General features: G+C 39.5%; 2 protein-coding genes across 14 annotated transcripts in view; one reads left to right on the top strand and one right to left on the bottom strand.

Annotated features, from left to right (window-relative positions):
- PIGN (phosphatidylinositol glycan anchor biosynthesis class N) overlaps positions 1–5,405 on the bottom strand; it is a 158,679-nt gene extending 153,274 nt beyond the window's left edge. For all 6 annotated transcript variants that reach the window (XM_077975115.1, XM_077975116.1, XM_077975114.1 and 3 more), the window contains exon 1: positions 5,193–5,405. The gene's annotated coding sequence lies outside the window, so the exon portion shown is untranslated. The remainder of the gene's footprint in view (positions 1–5,192) is intronic.
- A 197-nt stretch (positions 5,406–5,602) lies between these two features.
- RELCH (RAB11 binding and LisH domain, coiled-coil and HEAT repeat containing) overlaps positions 5,603–18,000 on the top strand; it is a 120,773-nt gene continuing 108,375 nt past the window's right edge. For all 8 annotated transcript variants that reach the window (XR_013408289.1, XR_013408288.1, XR_003724664.2 and 5 more), the window contains exon 1: positions 5,603–6,379. Coding sequence is in view for 5 of the 8 variants with exons in the window: in XM_015122143.3 (XP_014977629.1) it covers positions 5,854–6,379 (526 nt within the window). In the remaining 3 variants the exon portion in view is untranslated. The remainder of the gene's footprint in view (positions 6,380–18,000) is intronic.

Genomic DNA, 18,000 nt, shown 5'->3' with positions numbered 1-18,000 from the left:
ACAATATCTAACCATAGGGAACAGATAAATTGTTTATTTTGAAATACTATATTGAAATAATGAAATACTATATTTCTGAAAAGGATACATCTCATAAATATCAGTGTTAATAAAAAAAAAAAAAGTTAAACATCTATTGCCCTTTTCTCCCCCACACAGTCAAACTTCTTGAAAAGACTGAATGTGACCTCTTTTATTTCCTGACCACCTAAATTTCAAACAACTTAAACCTTATTTTCATTACTTCATAAGAAAGTAAAGACAGTTAACAGTATAAAATCTAATAGCTATTTTTTAGTCTTCATTTTCTAAGCAACCTAAGCTTCCTGGGCTCAAGTGATCCTCCCACCTCAGCTTCTCAAGTAGCTAGGACCACAGGTGCATGTTCACCACATTCAGCTAATTTTTGCATTTTTTGTAGAGAGGGGGTCTTGCCATGTTGCCCAGGCTGGTCTTGAACTCCTGGGCTCAAGTCATCTACTCACCTCAGCCTCCTAAAGTGCTGGGATTACAAGTGTGAGTTGCCGGGCCCCGTAGCTGTCTCCTTTTTATTTTTATTTCTTTTTAGATGGAGTCTCGCCCTATCTATCGCCCAAGCTGGAGTGCAGTGGCACGATCTCGGCTCACTACAACCTCCACCTCCCGGTTTCAAGCAATTCTCCTGCCTCAGCCTCCCAAGTAGCTGGGATTACAGGCAGGTACCACCACGCCCAATTAATTTTGTATTTTTAGTAGAGATGGGGTTTCACCATGTTGGCCAGGCTGGTCTCAAACTCCTGACCTCGGGTGATCCACCCGCCTCATCCTCCCAAAGTGGTGGGATTACAGGCGTAAGCCACCATGCCTGGCTGCCTTCTCCTTTTTAATAGGCTCTTATCACTTGGCTTCTGGGAACATTACTGCTTTCATTTTTCACCTACACCTCTGGCCAATGTTGAACAGTCTCTATCTGGTCATTGAATTTTGGAGTTACTCAAAACTTCATCCTCAGCTATCTTTTCTTCTCACTCTATACTTTTTATCCTGGCATGTTTCATCATATCCGTGGCTTCAGTTATCACTTATGCAAAAGTCTCAACAAATTATAGCTCCAAATCCACATACGTAACTCCAACCTTTATAAATCTACATGGACATTTCAAAGACAATCAAACTGAGTAGGTTTATAACCAAATTCATAATATTTCCCATGAGCCTTGTCTACTACCTACTAAATCCTTAGTGTTCACAATCTCAGGAGGTGGCACCACTTTCCCACCAAGTATGTAAGTCTGAGAAACAGGCATCATTCTTTACACCCTATTCTTCCCCTTTATTTAATCCAACAATTGTCCACTTTGTGTTTCTTGAATCTGTTCATTTGTCTTCATCGCCACTGACACCTCTGTAATTTAAGATGTACACCATATCTTATGCGAACTACTGCAATGCAGGAATAGGTCACCCCTATACACTCTGACCCTTCTCTGATCCGCTTCTTGCCATGTAGCCAGACTATTACTTGCTTTTCTTTTTTCAAAAGAAAATCTGAACATCTTATCCCTTGCATAAAACTCTCCAGTGCCTTTTCACATACTAATCAAGACTAAAATCCTTAATGTGACTAATAAGGTCTTTCATAGACTAGCCTCTGCCTTCTTTCCTAACCCTGTCTCATAGCACTCCCCTTTACTTTGTAACATCTCACGTCCCTGGCCCCTTCTTTTACTCAAGTAGCCCACTGCTATAAGACTTTCATAGGCTCAATTCCTCTCTGCAGAATGCACTTGCAACCTATCTTCCACTCTCTCCTAACATTCCATTTCAAGCAGCACTTCCTCAGGGACTACGCAGGTTAAGTCAGAAACGAAAACTTTTACTTCAGTTTGTAATTACATAGCTCTGTCTATGACTATTTGAATTAATGTCTGCTCTGTCACTTCACCACAATTCTATGACAGCAGGATGGGGCATCTCCAACACCCATCAGAGTCCTATGCAGTTAGTAAGGACTCAAATGTTTGCTGAATTAATTATTTAGAATGACTATTTCAAGGGTAAATGCAATATGCACTATAGCCACTAGAGGATGCCCTACTTCTGTTTTTGTTCCTCCAGAACAAGATGTGAAGATTGAAAATACTTAAAAAAAAAAAAAACTAAACCTTTTATGATAAATTATTTACTATTAATGTAAATAAAATTGCAGTGATTGCAAAACATCAGTGATCACAAACTACTTATCTTAATTAGTTTAATTGCTTAATACTACACAGTATTGCTTAATACTACACAGTATTACTTAATATTTCTCTTTAAAGAAAATTACAATTTATTCAGATTTATTGAAAAAGAAATACCTCCCAAACAAACACATAACTATTAAAATTTTTAAAAGATATATTCATGTACCAATACAAGTTATCTAGTTTATATCTGTGGATGTTTACCACACTCTGAGAAACAATAAAACATGAGTTATTACTAAAACCTCAAGTCAACCAAAACTTCTATTCAGAATATTACTTGTGGTTCTTTTAAGACTATTAAAGCCTAAAATATTTTTTAAATACTAAAATGATTGACGTGCTTTGAAAAAAGCCATCTTTTACATCTTCATTGCTAAGGCACAAGCTTTAATAACTATCATTAGTCAGATGAAACATTAGTTGTAAGGGCCTATATTAATGAAAATCTTACTAAGTAGAAAGGAAATTTCCCAACACTATTAATAATAAATTATTATAAGTAGTGATCGGTAATTATTAATATTCCAGTTTGTGTTACTTATATATTATTCACGAATAACCAAACCTCTGTGTATTGTGGAAAAGAAAAGTACCTACTGGGAAGACTGGGCAGTTGATTTGTTATGGGCTTACAAGATCACAAGTTCAAGGTTATAGGACAGGAAGCAGAAACAAAAGCAGAAAACTACAGATTTGTATAGGAAGAACTTCTGTACATGCAGTTCTTACAAGTCTCTAAGGAAACATTTTAAATCTATTTTCAACTTGTGTTTTAGAACTTAGAATCCAAATTAAAGATACTCCCTTCAGCCCTACTGACTTAATTGCTTTTTCAATGCACTGCCAAAACAATTGATATTAGTTTTATTTTTAAAAACTTGTCAAATGTTCTCAACATATACTAATATTTCATTAATTAATAAGTGACCACAGTAACAGTTATTGTGTAGCATGTACCAGGCACTGGGACAAGAACATTCTCAATTCTGTGTACTTTCCTTATCCCGTTTGATAGATGAATGCAAGTGAGGCTGAGAAGTTAGGTAACTTTTTCAAGGTCTCACAATAAATAATGAGTAGAATTGGGATCTGAACTTAAGCTTTTCTATCTTACAAGCATAATCCTCTTCAGGAATCTTAAATGCAGGAGATGTCTCAATTTCCCAATCAGGGAGATGGAATATTGTACATAAACAATCCATTTCTAATCATGCCCTTCGCATGCCATTCACTAATCCTCCATTCCTGCATTCCAGAAATTGGTTCCATTTTAATCTCTCTGGAAAACCCAACTAAAATACGGATCAGCAATCCCTTTTGCTAAGAAATCTCTAACAGGATACAGTATTTGCCATTTCGATTCCATTTGGGGGGATTTTTTCCCCCATGTTTTACTTTTAATACATGGCACAAAAAACTACTTATCATTAAAACATTGGGAACTAATGTCCTATAAAAATACTTTAAATTCTTGGTACTATTTTTTTAAAAACTTCTAGCAAAAATAAAACTTAAAAAACGCAAATTCCCATTCAAATGAAAATTTCAGTTTACTGAGACTGGGTAAATTGAAATTAAAGCCTACTCTTAACTGTTGGCATACTTTTACATGTAAACCAATAACCTGACCTAAGGTTATGCAAGAATCCTCTATTTTAATTTTTCCATGGAGGTAACGGGAGATACTTTACTGTGGAATGTTTACTGCACACTGAATGTAGTATGTCACTTACCTGATAGCACTAATTACTACTGCCTATGCATTTCGGCATTTATTGGAAGCTGTACACTAAGAAAGGAAATCTAAAACCTGCGAAAGTGGTCGTTTGTGTGCGAAAAAAATAGGAGCCATAAGAAATAGCAGTCTAATTGTATTGACTGGAAAATCCTTTACCTTTTCAGATCATAATCAAGGAATAACATAAAAGATAAAAGTTGATCTTCTCAACTTAAGATATATACTTTATATGCTAACGTTTCATTAAAAAAATCAAAACTCTCTGAAGCATTCAACTTTTAAAATAGTTCTAAGTTCCAAAACCTTGATTCCAGCTGAATGAACAAGTCACAAATGTTGCAGGAGACAGTGGATAACGAATCGTTTGGGATATAAGAAAAATGATGTTAATTCCTTTGACTCCTTATTAGTGGAATTGATTTTTTTTTTTTTTTTTTTTTTTTTTTTTTTGAGACGGAGTCTCGCTCTGTCGCCCAGGCTGGAGTGCAGTGGCGCGACATCGGCTCACCGCAATCTCCGCCTCCCGGGTTCAAGCGATTCTCCTGCCTCAGCCTCCTGAGTAGCTGGGATTACAGGCGTGCGCGCCACGCCCAGCTAATTTTTGTATTATTAGTAGAGACGGGGGTTTCCCCACGTTGGTCAGGCTGGTCTCGAACTCCTGACCTCGTGATCCGCCCGGCTCGAGCCTCCCAAAGTGCTGGGATTACAGGCGTGAGCCACCGCGCCCGGCGTGGAGTTGATTTTATATCCACTACTCTTGGCTTAAGTTTACTTATCTGTCTACTGGTGAGAAAGCATCTGATATTCTGAAGGGTCCCTGTCGTGTAAATCGTGTATTAAATCCTAAGGGTTTATTGAGCACCTAACAATTTGTTTTCCAACTCGAGGACGTTCCCAGATCCAGGCAAATGCCAATCTCAGCGTCCCCTTTTCCGTTTAGTCTCTCCAGCCCCCGTCCCCACCCACAGGCAGGACCAATTCCGGGGCGGAGAAGTCGAGCTGTCGCTAGGCCTCCCGAGTGTGTAAGCATGTGGCAGAGAAGGGAAAAGAAGGGAAGTCACATTCTGACTACAGGCCTGGGCACTTGCTATCCGTGGGGACAAAATGTCACCAGTGGCAGCAAATAGCGAGAAAAAGTGCAGCGCACTAGGGAAACAGCGCGTCCGCCGGCGCGACACCACAGTTTGGGCGCCGACACCCTCCGCGCCCTGGTCCCTGAACTTTACCTGGAGCTTATCCCGGTCAGGCCTGATCTCGAAAACGAGGGCTCCTCAGCGCGAAGGCAGGACCCAGCTCCATTAAAGCTCTCGGGCAGGGGTGCCCTCTACCCACTGAAGCGAAAGCCAGTAGGGTATCCCTAAGCCACCACCACAACCACCCCTCAATCCCGGAACGCCCCCAACACCTGCCCGGCCGCTGCTGCTCTCACGATAATTCTCGGGCCAGTCACCCGTCAGTACTCTCCACGCCTTCCTTCTCTGACCAATCATGGAGGAATGGTGGGTGGAGTTTTGCTTTTGAGCGGAGAGCGGGGCCTTCAATCTTTGCTATTTGGCGCCTGGGATGGGCGGAGCTGAAGTGGGCTGGGGCGGGGCTGGGGCGGGGCTAGATTGGGGAGAGGGGCAGGGCACGCTCCAGTTCTCGCGATACTGGAGACCAGGAAGACGCCTGCAGAGCCCGGCTGCTGGTGCAGCAGAGGCTGAGGCATCAGGTGCAGCTGCATCCGGATCTCCTGCCTTGGAGCCTACTCCTTGTCTTCAAGTCCGGAGGCAGGAGGTGGTCAGGCCAGGGCTGTGGAGGTGCGCTGTGTCCCCTGAGGCCTAGAAGGTTCGGGCTGCGGCCTGTCGGAGCCAGTCAGGGAGGCGCCCACACTCCTGACAGGATAAGATGGCGGCGATGGCGCCTGGAGGTAGTGGCAGTGGTGGCGGCGTGAATCCATTTCTCAGCGATTCGGATGAGGACGATGATGAGGTAGCGGCAACAGAGGAACGGCGGGCAGTACTTCGGCTGGGTGCCGGAAGTGGCCTAGATCCTGGCTCTGCGGGCTCGCTGTCGCCACAGGATCCCGTGGCCTTAGGAAGCAGTGCGCGGCCAGGGCTCCCTGGGGAGGCATCGGCGGCTGCAGTGGCCCTGGGGGGCACTGGGGAGACCCCGGCCCGATTGTCAATTGATGCGATCGCTGCTCAGCTGTTGCGCGATCAATACTTGCTGACCGCCCTGGAGCTGCATACCGAGCTGTTAGAGAGTGGCCGGGAGTTGCCTCGGCTACGCGACTACTTCTCCAATCCAGGCAACTTCGAGAGGCAAAGTGGAACCCCGCCGGGGATGGGGGCGCCAGGGGTCCCAGGAGCAGCCGGCGTTGGGGGCGCTGGAGGTCGGGAACCGAGTACAACGTCGGGCGGGGGACAGCTCAGTAAGTGGACGCAGCCTGTCACACTCCGGCAGGGTTGTTGGGATTGTAAGGAGTTACTGTAGGGGAGTGGGGTATTTCTGCGTGGGTCCCGAGGATAGGGGCATTTTAAGGAACGAGAGTATTGGGGTGGGGGCGCTCTTTTGCGGTGGAAGCCAAAGGATCAGGCAGTGACTGTTCTCTCTTCCTGCCTTCAACCCTTGGCTGGTGTTGCACTTGGCTCCTGGCTCCCCTGTTGGTGTCAATATCTATAAAATATCAAGAGTTTCTAGTTCACTGGCTATTACGGGACTCCAGAAGGTTCCCTTTTATACTAGTTTATTGCTTTAAGCATTTTTTCCTTTTCTCCAGTTACCTGAATCACACTACCAGGAAATAGTGTTACCTGAATTGCCTGCAGTAGTTCTTTGAGTCTGAGCCAGGAGAGAAAGAATAGGACACATTGCTGCTGTCTCCGAAAAGTCAGATGTACTTAAGATCCTTTGTCTTGGGGACGACTTTTTCACCGCCAAAACTGGGTTTTCTGCTGCACGAAATTTGTTCTGCTGAAATAAAGTTGATGTAATTCAGTTTCAATGCTTTAATTTCAGTAATGTTCAAAATTACAGGAAATCCAAGGAGCAAGGCAGACAGGTTCTGCCAGGAGTCTTTCTCACCATCCCACCACCTTGCAGGCTTTTCTCTCCGCATTAGATAGGAGTTGACCTTTTTACCTGGTTGGAATCATTTTTAGCAACATAGAGTAATCGTTTACCCCACATATTTGTAAGCATCTCTTATGGCTTGAAAACTTATTGTCAAAGATGTACTGTACTGTATGTAGGATTCCCAGTGTCTCCCTTTTGGGAGGTACCTTAAAATATTCACTTACTAATGTATGGTGATGTTTTAGTATGAGGCCGTATATTAATTCTATATTAACAAGTGTTCATATAGTATTTTTAAACTGCAGCCTAATTGATTTTTTTTTTAATCACTATGCTTTTGAATAGTGCCAGAGACTTAAATTGCCAAACGTAGACGTGGTGGAAGCTTAGGGAGTGCATTTTCTATCAAGGTGAATCTTAAATATATTTCCCCCTTGGATATGGGATATAATTTCCTTACTCAATATGTAGGATAATCTTCTTTTTCGGGAAAAGATTTTCTCATTGCTGACCTTTAAGACTAAAAATCAGACAGCAGTGTAACAAAATTGTTATGTGTGGTGGTGGTGTTTGTTTTTATTTATTTTTATTTATTTATTTATTTATTGGTTTTTGTGTTATTTCTAAGATTTCTAAATTATCTCATGATTTTTCACCAGACAAGGTCTAGCTAAGATGTCACCTTTGTAAATGCTTCCTCCAAGTAGTTGCTTGACTTCTTTCATTGTACCACCTTCAAACCTCCATCATAGCCTTTAGCCCGTTTGTGTGTGATTTGTTGGCAATGCCATTTTTCTCCATTGGTCAGTTCTTCACGGACATTTTTATAGTAAATTCCTCACGCTTTGCTCAGTCCCTGGCCTGTTGATGAACATAACTGAATTGTATCTGCTATGTTTTCAACCGTATTAATACGGTGAAATGGATTATTCCTTACTTGATAACTTCATTTAATTTTAAAGAATTTCTTGACCTTTTCACCCTGTCTTATTAGGGTTATCATAGCATTGTTTCTAGTGAAAATTCATCCTTGCAGACTTTTGTATTGAAAGAATTATAATTGAGCTCAGTAAACAGTTTAGCAGTGTTTTAGAGTAAAACTTTACTTCTAAGTACCTTTGCATTACACATTTTTATGGTTTCTTGAAATAACTAGGGTCTTATGATCAAATATCACAATTAAATATTCATGTGCACCTGTGCTTTTCTAAGATCCTCATTTATCTGTACCTGTTTTAGGTACTGGATATATATGTGTGTGTGTCTGTCTCTGTGTGTGTGTGTACACATAAAGGTTATTAAATTTTTAGTTAATACTAAGCAAATGAACAACAGGGCAAAAAATTCAAAATTATCCATAATCCCACAAATGGTATTGGTTTTTCCTGTCTTTAATGGTAGTTGCCTTACCAGTCTTTTCTGTGCATGTATTTTAAAAAACAAAAAATGGATTAAACTGTTTAACATAGTTTTATACAGGCATTATAGTTTTTAGCATCAACTTGGATGTAAAATTTGCATACAGTAAAATTTACACTTTTTAAGTGTATGCAATTTGGTGAGTTTTGACAAGTCAGTCACTACCACAATTAAAATACAGAACATCAGCAGGGTGTGGTGGCTCACGCCTGTAATCCCAACCCTTTGGGAGGCCTAGGCAGGCAGATCACAAGGTCAGGAGTTCGAGGCCAGCCTGGCCAACATGGTGAAATACCTTCTCTACTAAAATTACTAAAATTAGCCAGGCGTGGTGGTGGGCACCTGTAATCCCAGCTACATGGGAGGCTGAGGCAGGAGAATTGCTTGAACCCAGGCAGCGGAGGTTGCAGTAAGCCGAGATCTTGCCGCTGCACTCCAGCCTGGGCAACAGAGCGAGACTCCATCTCAAAAATAAATAAATAAATAAATAAATAAATAAATAAAAATAAAATGTAGAGCATTTTTATTATCCCCAGAATTCCTTCATTCAATATCCTTACTTCCATCTAAACCACCACTGATCACTTAGAACAGAATTTCTCAACCTGGGCCTGGGCACTCTCAACATTTTGGGCCTGGTAATGCTTTGCCATGGCTGCTGGCCTGTGTATTATAGAATGTTTAACAGCATCCCTGACCTCTACCCACCAGATCCCTGTAGCAACCACCCCCATACCTATGCCACCCCAGTTATGACAACCAAAAATGTCTCCAGCATTACCCAGGGAAGGGGAGGGCATAATTTCCCCAGTTGAGAACTACGTCTGTAGATAAGTTTTGCCAGTTCTAAAATTCCATGTAAATAGAATCATAGAACGTATTTTTTTGTGTGTCTGCCTTCTTTTGCTCAGAATGTTTTTAAAAGTCATCTGTGTCTTTGTGTGTATTTCTAGATCATTCCTTTTTGGTTTTATCCCTGAAAGGGGGGGATAAAAACATTTGTGTTTTTTCAGACATTTGTGTTTTTTCCAGTTTTGTGTTATTATAAAGAAAGCTCTCATTTACGTCTTTATAAGAAACTGCCAAATTGTTTTCCAAAATGGACCATTTAAAATTTCCACCACCAATGTATAAGAGTTCCAGTTTCTGTACATCTCCTAAACACTTGGTATTTTCAGGCTTTTTAATCTGTCATTTTGGTAAGAATTTTAGCAGTATCTTATCGTGGCTTTAATTTCTATTTCCCTGATGACTAATGATTCTGAGGTCCTTTTCCTATGCCTTTAGTTTTTTATGAAATGCCTATTTTTTATGAAATGCCTATTCAATCTTTTGCTCTCTTTTTTTCCCCTTCAACTTCCAGGGTACATGTGCAGGGTGTACAGGTTGGTTACATAGGTAGACATGCGTCATAGTGGTTTGCTGCACAGATTAAGCCATCACCTAGATATTACGCCCAGCACACATTAGCTATTTTTCCTGATGCTCTCCCCGTCATCCCCCATGTCCATGTGTTCTCATCGTTCAGCTCCTACATATAAATGAGAACATGTGGTGTTTGGTTTTCTGTTCCTGTGTTAGTTTGCTGAGGATAATGGCTCCCAGCTCCATCTATGTGCCTACAAAGAACATGATCCTGTTGCTTTTTATGGCTGGCTGCATAGTATTCCATGGTGTACATGTATCACATTTTCTTTATCCAGTCTATCATTGATGGGCATTTGGGTTGATTCCCATGTCTTTCCTATTGTGAATAGTGCTGCAATGAAGATACACATGTGTGTATCTGTATAATAGAATGATTTACATCCCTTTGGGCATATACCCAGTAATGAGATTGCTGGGGCAAATGGTATTTCTGGTTCTAGGTCTTAGAGGAATTGCCACACTGTCTTCCACAATGGTTTAACTAATTTACAGTCCCACCAACAGTGTAAAAGCGTTCCTATTTCTCTGCAACCTCTCCAGTGTCTGTCGTTTCTTGACTTTAATAATCACCATTCTGACTGGCCTAAGATGGCATTTCATTGTGGTTTTGATTTGCATTTCTCTAATGATCAGTGGTGTTGCGCTTTTTTTCATATGCTTGTTAGCCGCGTGAATGTCTTCTTTTGAGAAATGTTCGTTCATGTCCTTTGCCCACTTTTTAATGGGATTATTTGTTTTTTCTTGTAAACTTGTTTAAATTCCTTGTAGACTATGGATGTTAGATCTTTATCAGATGGATAGATTGCAAACATTTTCTCCCATTCTGTAGGTTGTCTGTTCTCTCTGATAGTTTATTTTGCTGTGCAGAAGCTCTTAGGTTTAATTAGATCCCATTTGCCAATTTCTACTTTTGTTGCAATTGCTTTTGGCATTTTTGGCATGAAATCTTTGCCCGTGCCTATGTCCTGAATGGTATTGCCTATATTTTCTTCAAGGGTTTTCATAATTTTGGGTTTTACATTTAAGTCTTTAATCCATCTTGAGTTAATTTTTGTGTCAGTTGTAAGGAAGGAGTCCAGTGTCAATTTTCTGCATATAGCTAGCCAGTTCTCCCAGCATTCTATTAAATAGGGAATTCTTTTCCCTTTGCTTGTTTATGTCAAGTTTGTCAAAGATCAGATGGTTAAAGATCAGATGTCAAAGATCAGATGTCAAAGTATCCAGTCTTATTTCTGAGTGCTCTCTTCTGTTCCATTGGTCTGTGTCTGTTTTTGTACCAGTACCATGCTGTTTTGATTACTGTAACCTTGTAGTATAGTCTGAAGTCAGGTAGCGTGATGCTTCCAGCTTTGTTCTTTTTGCTGAGGATTGTCTTGGCTATATGGGTTCTTTTTTGGTTCCATAGGAATTTTAAAAGTTTTTTCTAATTCTATGAAGAATGTCGATGGTAGTTAAATGGGAATAGCATTGAATCTATAAATTACTTTGGGCAGTGTAGCCATTTTCATGATGTTGATTCTTCCTATCCATGAGCATCCATTTATTGTGTTGTCTCTGATTTCCTTTAGCAGTAGTTTGTAGTTCTTGAAGAGGTCCTTCACTTCCTTTGTTAGCTGCATTCCTAGGTCTTTTATTCTCTTTGTAGCAATTATGAATGGGAGTTCATTCACGATTTGGCTCTCTGGTTGTCTGTTGTTGGTGTGTAGGAATCTCTGTGATATTTGCACGTTGATTTTGTTTCCTGAGACTTTGCTGTAGTTGCCTATCAGCTTAAGAAGTTTTGGGGCTGAGACAATGGGGTTTTCTAGATACAGGATTATGTCATCTGCAAACAAAGACAATTTAACTTCCTCGCCTCCTATTTGAATACCCTTCATTTCTTTCTCTTGCCTGATCCCTGGCCAGAACTTCCAATACCATGTTGAATAGGAGTAGTGAGAGGGTATCCTTGTCTTGTGCTGGTTTTCAAGGGGATTGCTTCCAGCTTTTGCCCATTCAGTATGATATTGGCTGTGGGTTTGTCATATATGGCTCTTATTATTTTGAGGTGTGTTCTTTCAATACCTAGTGTATTGAGAGTTTTTAACATAAAGGAATGTTGAATTTTATCAAAGGCCTTTTCTGCATCTGTTGAGATAATCATGTAGTTTTTGTCTTTAGTTCTGTTTATGTGATGAATTACATTACTGATTTGTGTATGTTGAACCAATCTTGCAACTCAGGGATGAAACCAACTTGATTGTAGTGAATAAACTTTTTGACGTGCTGCTGGATTCGATTTGCCAGTATTTTATTGAGGATTTTTGCATTGATGTTCATCAGGGATATTATTTTGCCCTTTTTTAAATTAGGTTGTTTACATGTTGGTTTTGTTTCATTATTGAGTTGTAAGAGTTCTCTATATGTCCATTATCAAATGTGAATTTTGCAAATATTTTCTTCCAGTCTGATTTGCTTTTGTATTTTCTTAATGATGTGTCTCAGACCAGGCGCAGTGGCTCACACCTGTAATCCCAGCACTTTGGGAGGATGAAGTGAGCAGATGGTTTGAGCCCAGGAGTTTGAGACCAGCCCGGGCAACATGACAAAACTCCATCACTACAAAAAAAAAATACAAAAATTAGCCGTGCGTGGTGGCCTATGCCTGTGATCCCAGCTACTTGAGAGGCTCAGATAGGAGGATCGCTTGAGCCCAGGTGGCCGAGGCTGCAGTGAGCCATGATGATACCACTGCACTGCCTGGGTGAAAGAACGAGATCCTGTATCAAAAAAAAAAAAACCCAAAAACCAGTGTGTCTTGTGAACAAAAGCTTTTGATTTCGTCAAATCCAATTGACTGTTTTTTTCTTTAATAATTTATGTTCTGTATCTCCTTTTAAGAAATATTTGCCTACCCCAGAGTTGCAAAGATTTTCTCTTACAAGTTTTATAGTTTCGACTTTTACAATTAGGTCTATGATGGCAGGAACTGTATTTTAATGAAGGTATCATAAAGGAGAAAAATATTTCTTAAATATTCCTCCTATAAACATGCAGACATTTATAGTACAAACTTTAGTACAGTTTTAAAATACTTGTATAAAACTGTGCTCAGTACTGTATTCGGAAGATGTCAACAAAGCTCCTGATCATACAAATTATATTGTCTAGGACAGGGCTACTGCCTATTTTTAGAGGTCCTCTATATATTCAATTTTAGCATGTCGATTGATACTACTTTGGTGTGATTTTATAATAATAAGCACTTGTTGGCTGATTGTAAACGGTTTAAAGATTGGTAGTATAGATTATCTAAAACATTATTTTGATTTGTTTTTGTATATGTGTTTTTGATATGTGTCTGATCTGAAAATTCAGAATACTTCAGAACAATAAATGTATAATAAAAAGTGATTTTCTTTAATGATGTTTAAGAACAATATAATCTTATTATTAACCTTTATAATTTTAGATTTAGTGAATTATTTCCCTAAAACTGTTGACTTCAGTTAATACTGTAATACAGTTGTGCTTTTAAACATACTTTAAGAAGTCTTCATACTGTTTAATTTTTTTCTTGATTATAAGAATAATCCATATTTATAAAACATTCAAATATGAACAGGATATATAGCTTTATAAGTTTGATGTTTTCAATAGAATTTCTATTAACTAAATAAAATTACTTTTAACAGATATTCTAAGGAAACCTCAGTTTTGGATAAATTCTTGTAGCATCATTGTAATGTTCCTACTAAATTTACACGATGAACCAATTAGATCTTTTATATGTAATATTATTTGCTGGAATATACACACACTCCGTGTGCGTGCATGTGTGTACCCTGTATTTCTGCCAGGTGAGCCAAGATAGCTTCTATTCAGTAATTACTTCGTTTTCTAGTTACAATGCAAGATAAAAATTATGGTAATGACATTGATTAACACTGAGCAGGTTATAGTAACTTAGCAAGAGTAACGCTTTTTCTGTTTGAAGCATTAGGGCTCTAATCAAAATTAGACTGTAATTTCTTAAGATTAACCCAGTTCTTTGCACAATAGAGATGTAATGCGATCAAGTGGAGAGGGCAACTAACATGCCTTTTGGTGATAGATTTCTTTTACTATGCCTTCAAATTTTTATAAGGCAGCTAATCAGGAGGTAGGCATTTATGTTTGAATGTAATCATTTCACTTGTGAGCTTGCAGCCTTCCAAAATCATCTTCCTTTTTTTTTTTTTTTTTTTTAAGACGGAGTCTCCTTCTGTGGCCAGGCTGGAGTGCAGTGGTGCAATCTTGGCTCACTGCAACCTCCACCTCCCCGGTTCAAGCAGTTCTCCTACCTCAGCCTCCCAAATACCTAGGACTACAGGCGCGCGCCACCTCACTCAGCTAATTTTTGTATTTTTGGTAGAGACCGGGTTTCACCACATTGGCCAGGCTGGTCTCAAACTTCTGACCTCATGTGATCCGCCAACCTCGGCCTCCCAAAGTGCTGGGATTACAAGCGTGAGCCACGGTGCCCGACCTAAAATCTTCCTTTCATGATCCGACCTATCGTTTCTCAGAACTCTGAGAGCATATATCCAACTATGCCCAGTGTTCCTTTCCTAGTATCGCCAACACTAAGATGTAAGATGTCACGATTGCTTTCTTACAAAGTTTTCATCCCTTCTACTTTATAAAGTAGTTCCCCTCTGTTAAGTTGGGATTGGATTTAGTGTTTTCTCTGCTTTCTGAGAGAGAAAACACCAGCGCAATATTTTTTTTTTCCTTTTTTTTTTTCTTTTTTTTTTTTTTTGAGACATAGTCTCCCTCTGTCGGCCAGACTGGAGTGCAGTGGCGCAATCTCGGCTCGCTGCAACCTCTGCCTCCTGGGTACAAGTGACTCTGGTGCCTCAGCCTCCTCAGTAGCTGGGATTACAAGCCCCTACCACCATGCCTGGCTAATTTTTGTGTTTTTGGTAGAGATTAGATTTTGCCATGTTGGCCAGGCATGTCTTGAATTCCTGGCCTCAAGTGATCCACCTGCCTCGGCCTCCCAAAGTGCTGGGATTACAGGCGTGAGCCACTGCGCACGGCCCCATCACAACATTTCTAAAATTTATTAACTTCACTGCTTTTACCTGAATTAGACTTTCCACTATTCTCTGGGCCATAGACATTCCTAAATATATCTACTGTGTAACTGTCATTTTTCTTTCCTATGTCTTTCCAATTGTTTCAAATTTATTTCTGTGGAAATTTAGTTAGATATCATCCCTGCTTGGCATGGTGGCCTGAATATAGTTGGTATTCGGTATTTTTACATTGATATATTTATTAAACATTGTGATCAGTTAAGGATTGCAGTGATCTAAAAGTTTAATGCATATCTTTGAGCTTATGTTCTTGATGGAGAGGTAAGACTAACACCTGAAATAATTTGAGAATAGTCTCCTGTGGCAAAGAAAATGTTTACAGAATGTAAACATTCTGATGTAGAAAAACCTTTGTTGATTGTGGAAATGAAATGGGCCTGTGGAGAAAGTAAAAGTTAAGTTTGACCCTCAAGGATGGTTAAAATTTTGAATAAATAGTAACTTTATTATTTGACTATATTTAGACTCTATCCTGAGTAAGAAAAGGAAAAGGAAGTACAGGTGAAGGAAAGATAATAGGTCTTGTATTTTTAATGTTTAAAATATCATCTGGGAACTCCCTGCTTACCATCATCTGCTTACCATATAATAGGGTGATTCCACTGGAGTAGTTGCAAAAATATAATATGACATTTTAGCCTCTTGTGGTACTCTAAAAGGAAGCAAGATAAGGGTACTAATCTGGGAACACCAACCTTATTTCTGTGAAAAATTAAAATTTTACTTTCTACTTTTCAAACAAGCAAGTTAGAGCTGGAACTTCAAAATGTTTATTAAAAACCTAGATTGGTGGTTTGGCATTTTTCAGTCAAAAATTAAATTTTGTGTATTTGTTTGTAATTTAGCTTTTAACTGTGCTGTTCCACCCTGTCCTGCAGCTCCCAGCCTCCCAGCCTTGTCTAAAAATACACAGTACTTATATCTGAATTACAAATATCAGTTGAAAAACTTCACATCTACGGTATACTTAGTTTCTACAAACTAAGGAAATCTATATAGGAAAACCTGAACAAGTTGACTGTAAACTGATTAATTTTCTTTAAGAATAGATTCCTCATAGATTTCTGAGAATTGAATACCCGTTACAATTGGATATAGCAATGGTATTTACCAAGATTCAGCAAAAGATAGCAGGATCAAGAAGAATGCCCTAGAGGTGATATGTTTAGATTATAGTAAGATACAGGACAGACATCTCATATTGGTGTGAACAAATAGAGAAATACGGGCTTCATCAGAGTAGCTGTGGAAACATTTGTGACTGATAAAACAACAGTAGGTCTGTGCCAGACTATACCAACTATAATTTTTTTTTTTTTTTTTTTTTTTTGAGACAGAGTCTCGCTCTGTCACCCAGGCTGGAGTGCAGTGTCGCGATCTCGGCTCACTGCAAGCTCCGCCTCCCGGGTTCATGCCATTCTCCTGCCTCAGCCTCCCGAGTAGCTGGGACTACAGGCGCCCGCCACCTCGCCCGGCTAGATTTTTTGTATTTTTTTAGTAGAGACGGGGTTTCACCACTTTAGCCAGGATGGTCTCGATCTCCTGACCTCGTGATCCGCCCGTCTTGGCCTCCCAAAGTGCTGGGATTACAGGCTTGAGCCACCGCGCCGGGCCACCAACTATAATTTTGAACTCAGCCTATTGTTTGAAGACCACTGGACTTGTACCAATGTCTGATCTTCAATTCTGTCTCTGCCACTTACTAGCTCTTTCACCTGGGGTAAATCACTTCTTAATGCAGAAGGCAAGCCAGGTAGTACAAAATTGATCATTTAAAAATAGAGTGACAAACCATAGCACCACACTAAGTCACAGATGAATAATCTGCCTGAAGCATCACTTCATTTCATCAAGGCACCCACACTGCGTAGCATTAAACTTAATCAAAATTAGGATATTCACATCCTACATGTGATTGTAGGATATCTGGGCAAAGCCCAGGATCAACTAAACCTCAGCTGGCAGCCAGATATAGTCATCAACTGTCCCTCTGCGTGAAATAAACTAACAAGGCCAAATTAGCTTGTGCTCTCTTTTTTTTTAATCTTCAGGGTTTGCTGCATGGCTACTTGTAAGTTTCTGATGTAGTCACGGAGCATGACAAAACCTTAAGGAGGAGTAGAACACAGTTGCAATCATGGGTGTAGCCTTCCAGATTTTCTCACCTATGAAGTCAAAAATCCTCAGAAATAATGTTCGTTTGTTTTTGAAACCAGCTAGTCCTGTTGTGGGTGGGTAAGATTGCTCAAGATAGTATCGTTGACGTTTCTGTTCCTTCTAACCACCTGTGAGTGTGTGCTTGTGTGCTCCCTTAGTTCAGACTTTAGCTCACATTTATACCATCAGTTTTAGCCTTATCCTATAGCTTTAATCTCTTCCTCCATTCTTACTCTGACTTGATTTTAAAGAGTTATTCATTCTTGTCATTCTAGCTAAAGTATTTTAAATAAAATTGCTTCCTCCTGTCCAAAACAACTTTTTCAAACCTTTTTTAGTAGTAAAAAATATATATTACAGAAAAAAAATGTATAAACCTCACTAGGAATTTTTAAATTTCTTCTATTTTTGTATGGTGTATTTGTCAAAGTATAAAAGTGGCTTTAAAATATTTTATTGTGGCTATGTATAATAAAGTTATCCCTTTAGTTTTGCTTCTTCCTGCCCTTTCAACCATGTTGTCCATATGCAAAACCTTTATTCTACTCATATTGTTTCTTCATTTTTCCCTTGAAACATGCCTTATATTTTCTTGAATATTTATATTTATTATATTTATATTAATATTATGTTTTCTTGCCTGGCGCCCTTGTCCACATTATTTTTTCTTCTCATGGAATACTTGTCCTCTGTTCCATATTTTTTCTAAATTCTGTGCATCCTTAAAGGAAGGTCCTGTTTATATTCCTTCCTTTCCCAAAAGCTTCTCCAGCCCATAGTGATCTCTAAATCTTCTGAACTTGAGGGGTTTTTTTTGTCTGTTCCACTTATGGAACAGACAAAACTTACCAGT

Source organism: Macaca mulatta, chromosome 18, assembly GCF_049350105.2.
Source record: "Macaca mulatta isolate MMU2019108-1 chromosome 18, T2T-MMU8v2.0, whole genome shotgun sequence".
NCBI classification, from domain to species: Eukaryota; Metazoa; Chordata; class Mammalia; order Primates; family Cercopithecidae; genus Macaca; species Macaca mulatta.
This window is presented reverse-complemented; position numbering and strand designations above follow the sequence as displayed.